At 41.2% G+C, this 7,953-nt stretch overlaps 1 protein-coding gene across 1 annotated transcript in view; it reads left to right on the plus strand.

Annotated features, from left to right (window-relative positions):
* The window catches only part of T265_13184 (hypothetical protein), a gene marked incomplete at both ends in the record, with an annotated part of 8,579 nt that extends 4,223 nt beyond the window's left edge, over nucleotides 1–4,356 (plus strand). The window contains 2 exons of the mRNA XM_009167650.1: nucleotides 425–570; nucleotides 4,339–4,356. Of these exons, the coding sequence (XP_009165914.1) occupies nucleotides 425–570; nucleotides 4,339–4,354 (162 nt within the window). The remainder of the gene's footprint in view (nucleotides 1–424; nucleotides 571–4,338) is intronic.
* Between the last annotated feature and the right edge of the window lie 3,597 nt (nucleotides 4,357–7,953).

Here is a 7,953-nt window from a genome sequence, read left to right on the forward strand (position 1 = left end):
TATCCCGACGGCTTCTAATTTTAGTAGCTTCTCTCTGGCCTTGATTCGCATTGCGTTGTGGTCTGTCGTTATCGAGTTTGATTGGTTGCTTGTACCGCCCGATTTCCTTCACCGTGGCGGTTAGTGTCCCTGCGTCCGACGGTTGATTTGGTGCTTTCACCACATTATTCCGCTGTTATCAATCACATGTACGACTACTGCATATAACTGTGTACTCTGGTGCAAAACAAATAACAGGTGTCAATAAAGATCAGTGACTATCTAGAAGAGGTTTTTGGCGCCTCTTCTCTCAGTGTACAAGCAAACGCAATCTGTCGAGGAACGGAGAACGTTGAACAGTCACGAGGAGTGTAAAACTAGGACGTCTGAGTAGTTTGGGTGTATAAGCATAAAGTGCATGTTTAGTGTTTATGCTATTGTTAAGTTGAGCATAATACTAGTTGACATGGTCTCGACTCAACACCATGCTTCGGAAACTCTAAGTCCGGAGAAATTCAGGGATCTACACAATGCCTTCCGGAAAATGATACTTAACGGTTCGGTTCCCGACCGAAGAAAATGCCAGTTTTGGTAAGTACACATGAAAAATGATGAGTCTCTTAATATACTAATCCGATTCAAATACAGTATCCCGGCTGCTTCTTGCTCTACACATCTCACATTTTACATTTCACGCGCTTAAATTTTTCCATTTTGTAAACGATGCCCTAAATCTCTAAATTCGAGGACCTCCTCCTTGCGGCCGGGAAAAACGCATGCATTTCATTCAACTGGGATCCGTATCACGATATGCTATCAGGCCTCCGTGTCTACGGCTTTTGTAGCGAGGACCTATTGGTTTGAGCCGGTGAAGAAAAGTATTTGCAAATAGTTCGTGTGTTGCCTAGTGCTCGTGCAGTGACTAGCCGGCAGAACAGTGATAAGATATGATACCACTGATCGCAGTAGAGCGCGTGTTTTGTAAACGAATTCCGAGCGTGATTTTTGTGATATATGAAAGCAAACTCGGAGGGAAAACATTTACATTGCACATTCAAATATCGATTTCAGTGAAAAATGACTACGTAGTTCTTCTGGTATCAGTTCATCGAAAACCAAGCAGGAGCCCAATTTTATTCACCAGTAATCGTTTAACAAGTTGAGCATAATACAAATCTTTGTGCGATTTCAGACGATCAGAAATCACATGCAGTCTGATGCGTGCATTTTTACGGCCAGAAAACTTCAAGTGCTACTAGGTTTGCTATATTTCGTCGTACTGAGTTGGTTTGTCATTGTCCTTCAGAGTCAGGGAGATGACTGTGGAAAGACAAGTTATCACAGTCATCCATAACCTTATTCGTGATTTCGATAGGCAAATTTGGTGTTTATTTTCCACTCAAGCTATATTAGGAATAACGGAGTGAAGCGTCTGTACTTCGACTAGGGCCTAAGGTTACCTGCTCACACTAAAAAAGAGAACAAAGTCTATCCCATAATTAGTGCAAGTTTCAACTGATGAGCTGAGCCCTAAATTTGGACTACTGACAGGTCGTCAGATCAACAAACTGGGGCGTGGCCTAGTGTGTCAGTCCGTTCCAGAGATTTCTAGAAATTGAAGAGGCCACATTTGCTGAGATTCCGCCGAAGCTGTTTCAGATAATCCGCAAAACAGACCCTAAAATGCATTTAATTGAGCGGATCAAAGAAGAGATTTGAAATCTAATATAAGATAAAGATGAACATCTAGCTAACTGGGCGGAATATTTCCAACAGTATATTAGTTTTCCGTTGTTCACTGTGTTTATACGTTTCATTAAACCCACTCGTTTTGAGCTGGAGTCTATGATGCCTTGTTCAGAGATGACGGGAATTCTTCACCTTTCCAACATTAGTTTTCCGTTGTTCACTGTGTTTATATGTTTCACCAAACCCACTCGTTTTGAGCTGTAGTCTATGATGAGATGACGGGAATTCTTCGTGTTTCCCTTTGACTAGGTTGTTCTTACCTATTTGGTAACACGAAGATATGTCGGGGAATTATGGAGAACAGTTGGTTATGCCTGTCTCATGCATGCCGTGATTGACTGATGATTTCCATCGTATTGTATTCCTTGTCTTTGACATGTAAGACGCAATTCTGAGAGAACACAGATGAAGTGGGTGCGCTGGGCATACCATGACATTGTGTCAGGTGCTTAAGCGGCGCCTCTTTACTGATAACCAGCATTGGTAGTTTTCCTCTACTTTAAAGAAGTCTTCGAACCTGTAAATAGGTTGGTTCTAAATATTCTTAGACAGAGTGATATGACATCGAAGTTTGTAGACATTCTTCGTGCCATTTATCTCCGTGTCTTTCGTTGGACTGAAGTATAGACTAAGCAGTCTGTAAGTCACCTGACGACTAGGAGTTTTATCAGGGTATTCCTCTCAGTTTTGTTCATTTTTCCATTGGGTACGCACAGCTGTGCACAATGAATCTAGGTGTTTGAACTGACATTTATAAATTCGAAACATTTTGATGGAATTTTTTTGTTGTTATCTGTTAGTGTCCAAGCAAATTATTTTGGACTGAACATCAAAGGAAATCTTGTGTTTCGGACTGCGTTCTGTACCTTAAAAATGTAGAGCACAACTCCAGTCCATTTTTAAGTATCTGGAACCACAAAATGAAGAGCCTAAGTGTTTTGACTGGCTCATATACATTTTTCATTGTACAAACGACAGTTAAATTTAATACATTGATGAGCAAGGCACAAGAATCGTTCGCCAACTTACGTCAGAAGAAAGTTTCGCTGAAGCTAAAGGACCGCACGACTGTAGAAACCACCTCACTGTATGTTTGAGGTTTGCGGGATGGCTTCGCCGATTCGAGGACCTCGGGCGGCTTCAAATGTTTGATTACCAAAACCTCCTTAGCACACTGTATGTAGGCTGGCTGCAAAGATTACGCAAAGAAGTGTTGCATAAGCAGGACCAGCTTTGTTAGGGCAGTAGATAAAATTTGGCGGGTTTTGGTGGTTGGAGCATGTGCCATGTATATTTGGACATCGTCTGCTAAAGAGTGCTTTGTCTCTGTTCCCACCGACAGTTGCAAGGGAGCAGGTCAAGACATGGCAGCCAGAAATTCAACTGCTCATTATCTGTGTGCTGTGGGATCTTCGCATCCTCCTGGTTGGGCCTCACATAGCCGTGCAGTCGCAAACAATACAGGACACGGAACGCAACCAATCCCAGTGGTGAAAGTGCTGCCGCTGGCTAGTCTGACTCTCCGGCTAGAAATCTACTGTCACTGTGCACTGAACTTGTGTCGGGTGAGGTTTCCAAAGAAAGTCGGGCCAGCCCTGCTGTTGGTGACTTAATTCGACATGATGCCTAGAAGTGTCTAGTTTAAAATTCAAAAGTGTAGGCGCCGCTTTTTTGATTGTATGAGGACACAGTGGTTCTTCGAATAAGTTCCCAACCATCCGTCTTCTTTATATTTTTCAATAAAGTATTGTTGCTTCATGGTTATATGGCAGTTAAGTTTCAGTCTCTGTTACTGGTCTGTTGTTCTCACTAATGTTAATTTGAAAAGTTCCATATGGTTGCTCGCGACACACATGTACTTACGTATAAGCTCACTGAATACTCCAATTTCCACAAGGCAAAATGCGTGAGGTGAAATAGACCAACAATAAAATTGAGAGCAGTGCCAAACTGTTGGGTGACCGTTTTGATAACTATGGTATGCTAAAGTATCCCGAGGCACTCATCCAAAACCCTTAAAAATCAAATGTCATTGGTTAGTAAACCTGCATAGAAAGTACGCCAAAACATGAGAATGTATTCAGTGGCTGGCTGGTCAGTTTAGGTTTGCTTAAACCCAAAAATAGGCCATGTGCAAACAACTCAACCACCATTTATTCACTGCCGTTTGAGTGACACACCAGGCGGTCTGAGAAAGTGGTATAAATTAGGTGGCTGATCATCTGTTTACTGTACTTGGCAATTTACTTGCAAACATTTTGTGACCAATCAAGGGAACGGTTTTCACACCGCATAACACTATGGACGTGCAGTGGCATTTTTCGGGTTAAAGAGCATCTTGAAGACTCACGCAGTGATTCAATGCTGCATCCCAACTTTATACATGTTGGGAAGAAATCCGAATTGCCAATACTTACAACGTATCACTCAAGATTCGAACATTTCGCAACCTGAGGTGAAATCAAGAACCAGAGTTGAATGCTCTCTTTTGTTATCCTGGTGGATACTAACTGTAAGATTATTTATACTTACGTCGCAGATATATCTTAGTCATCAGGCAAATCTTGACTGCAATAATAATATAAAACAAATCACCTTTGAATCAAACAGGTTTTGGACAATAAGCTGAATGAGGATGCCAAGAAATGGGCCGAAAAATGTGTTTATAAACATGAAGCCAAAATAAATGACGGAGAAAATCTGGCAGTATCAAGTGATATCAATGAAAAGTAAGTCAAGTAATTCTGACAACTGCTCCTGTTGATTGATTAGCTAACAGGTTCTCGTACTGTTTGTATCGCTGTCTTTTTTGTTTGCCCGGCGATTTTCAACTGGAAGGTTAATGATCACAGGGTGCAGCTGAAGAACTGGCGGTCTTAATACAACTCCGTGGGAATATATATATATATATATATATATATATATATAACCGTTTAGACAGTTGTAGTGTGAGGAGATCTATCTATTATCAGTTGAGGTGTCTCCCTGTAATTGAAGGCGGTCTATGCAGTAAATTTATCTCATCCTTCTCAGGAAATATTAGAAGGAAATTCCAGAATATTTCGGACCCGTAAGCTTCTATCTAATAGTTCGGACATCGGAGCTCTCGGCTATGAGCGATTAGCTTGCCAGCACTTAGACAGGGTATGATGCCAGTTACTGTTCAGCTGCGAAAATCCCATCTTGTAATCACATACCCGGTGGCATCTCAAATGGTCACTTCTCAAATGGACGTTCTACCCATTTTATGAAGTTATTCTTCCACTGAGCTACTTGATGTCTAGTTTTCCCATACGTCAGAAACTTCTGTGCCAGGATATGCACCTGATTCATCGCAAGAATTGTTTTCCTACTATCGACCGATCTATGATTTGAAAACAGGTTTCCCTTTGTTGAAGGACCTTTTAAATGGGATGTTTTAAGTAGAAGGGTTTAGATGTTAACGTTTTGGTTACTTCAGAAGCATTCAACTACTAATGACTTCTCCCCCTTTTTTTAAAACCCAGTGGAGCTCTGGTTCGGTAAACACAAGACATACAAATTTGGAAAACTCACAAACCAAACTTCTACGGAAACCGACCCATACATCCTAGTAAGCAAAACACATATGGTGCTGAATAATCACCTGCTTAATCAAGCCATCTTTGCTGAAACTCCGACAACCACTTTCTCTTATAGGTCGTTTGGGAAAAAAACAAAGCACTTGGAGTGCTATCAGAATTTTTGTGAGACTATGAAGGATGGTAAAGGCAACCCTGTTGGACAAGCATATTTCTCGGTCTGTCGATATTCACCAAGGTAAAAAAATTGTCGTTTTTCGTGTTACCCTGACTACTTTGTTTTGATCTTTGTGCACGGTGAATATCACGTTATCCGTTTGATGAGAACTCTCCGCGGGATGCAAAATATTACGAAATGAAAACTGCATTATGTTTGTCTATCCTGATTTGGTGCGAATAAGTCAAGCAGCGCCGCATCACAAACCGCATCAACCCATCACCCCCATCAACGTGATCCACTTTCTTCTTGCTCTAAGGCTGAAAGTCATCTTGATTTCTATTTGTGATTGAATCAATGTATTCATTGTTATCTTGCAGCGGAAATATCATGAATGAAGAACCGTATCAACGAGCTTGACAACTTTGTTATCTCATCTGGAAGTACAAGGCTGTCAACAGTGAGTTTAGTCCAACTATGTCCGAACTGCTGTCGGAACAATAAAGAAAACCGAATTTTTGCACATTGTGTTATATAAACTTGGAACAGTTGTCTTTCTATTTTGTTGTCTGTGCCGAAGAGCTGAAATCACAAGCGGAGCGCCATTTGCTTCACATGGGCACGAGAACTACATTTCAGTAAGGGCAACGTTAGATGGTGCACTATCCGAGATGGATTTAAATATATGGTTTTGATAAGTTTACTTCTGTTCACAGTCCGGGAGCTTGCAGACGGTCAGGCGAGGTTTGAGCATTTAAGCGTTCTTAAAAGCGAAACGAGAAGCAGTAAGAAACAGGCCCTTGATCCAAATATATATGGGCGTTCCAGAACGAGCGAGACGCTTATTTGAGTCGACGCTCAGACTTACGCTTACGGCTTTGTTTTTTGTGCCACTTTGTACGTGCGTTTAAATCGAGTTGGGACCGTGTGCGAAGTCCCACGTCGACCAAATGTAGCAGGGACCATCATGGAATTCCGAAAAAAGCAATTGGCTGACCAACTGAAGCAGCATGTTTAGGCATAAGAAATTTAGGTTCTAGTCTATTTCAAAACGATTTGTACCTGATTCTTACCCTTTTTCCCAGTCAGCTCTTAGTTATGTTAAAAGTGGAGGCATGCTGAAGCGTGTTACATATTTCTGCATCATCCGTTTTGTTTTTATATTTTCGTGCCTGCTTAAACCTGAAGTAAGGTTTTTTAAAGTTGTTGTTTTACTACAAAGGTCTTCTAAGGAAAAATATAACATGTGCTTGGATCGTCTCAATTCTTGACCTCAGCATAAACTTTAATTTCAAAACATCCACTGAAATAGATATATTCCGGCTTTTTATAGTAAGTTGGACTCTTTGTCGTACGTGATGTTGTTCACATTGCTTTCTTCGAACAATCAACTCACAGTCACAGGCCCTCTACCTAGTATGGCTTCTAAGTGAATGAATTTCTGTTTTTTTAATGGCCCCATTACCTGGATAACAGAAGCGCAGCCCTCACATCCCTCTTCAACTGTTCGTGCTGTGATGGCCGTCTCAGTGAGCTGTATTCAACATATTTAATTAATTTTTTACCCAACACTACTTACAACATCACCAAAAACTGCCTGGACTGTCCACAGATGATTAAGCCCTCCTTGTCACTCATCAGGCAGCCATGGACCCTCAATATTATTTACCAAATTAAGAGGCTTCAGAAAACTTATGGCTGGTGTGAGTATTTAATAGCTTCGGGCAAATGTTGCAGCTACAATGAATTATGTTGTTTGAGACAAAGCTTTCTTTTAAGCCTCCTCGATGGCTGTTAAAAGTGAAATCTCTACCACTTCCTTTCAGCCTAGAAAAGATGTTTAGATCGCGCGATAGGCTGTCATTATTTCAAGGCTCCTGATGAAGCAATTAGACGTGAATATTTAAGTTTTATTGCGATAAATGACGATCTCAAACTAGTATGTGGCTTCCAAAACCTACACGTTACGCGTCTTGGTTGGAATTTGAATCAGCCTGACGGGTTTCAACTTAAACTTGTGGAGTAACTACCATGCGCCAGCGATATCCATGCTACTCCAGAATCGGTCTTGGCACAAGCATATACTGTTCATCTGTAAAATGTCTCGACTGATCATGAGTGTAGAATAGGAATGTACATTAGGGATGAAATCCATGAAATACGCTAAAATATCAATTGCATGAGCAGTTACACCTGCCTAGTTGAACTTGACCATTAGTGTTCAGCTACTTCTGGCTGAGCGAACACCTGTTGGACGTCGAAATGCCTTGGTAGATGACTGGTTTTACCAGATTGTGTTGTCACTGGTCAGTCCATTGATTTTAATATTTCGCCAGGAGCCTGCAAAATCCATGATCCATCGTTGAAACGCAAACTTGGCACAAGCAACGCAATCTAGTTGCACCATCTGCCTTGGTCCTTTAATGTTCACCTCAATTTTTGGCACGCTTTCATTTTTGGCGTCATGTCGTTTTGGCATAAGACGGCAGAAGATTCAGGCTTGTCATA

This window comes from Opisthorchis viverrini (assembly GCF_000715545.1).
Source record: "Opisthorchis viverrini unplaced genomic scaffold opera_v5_44, whole genome shotgun sequence".
NCBI classification, from domain to species: domain Eukaryota; kingdom Metazoa; phylum Platyhelminthes; class Trematoda; order Opisthorchiida; family Opisthorchiidae; genus Opisthorchis; species Opisthorchis viverrini.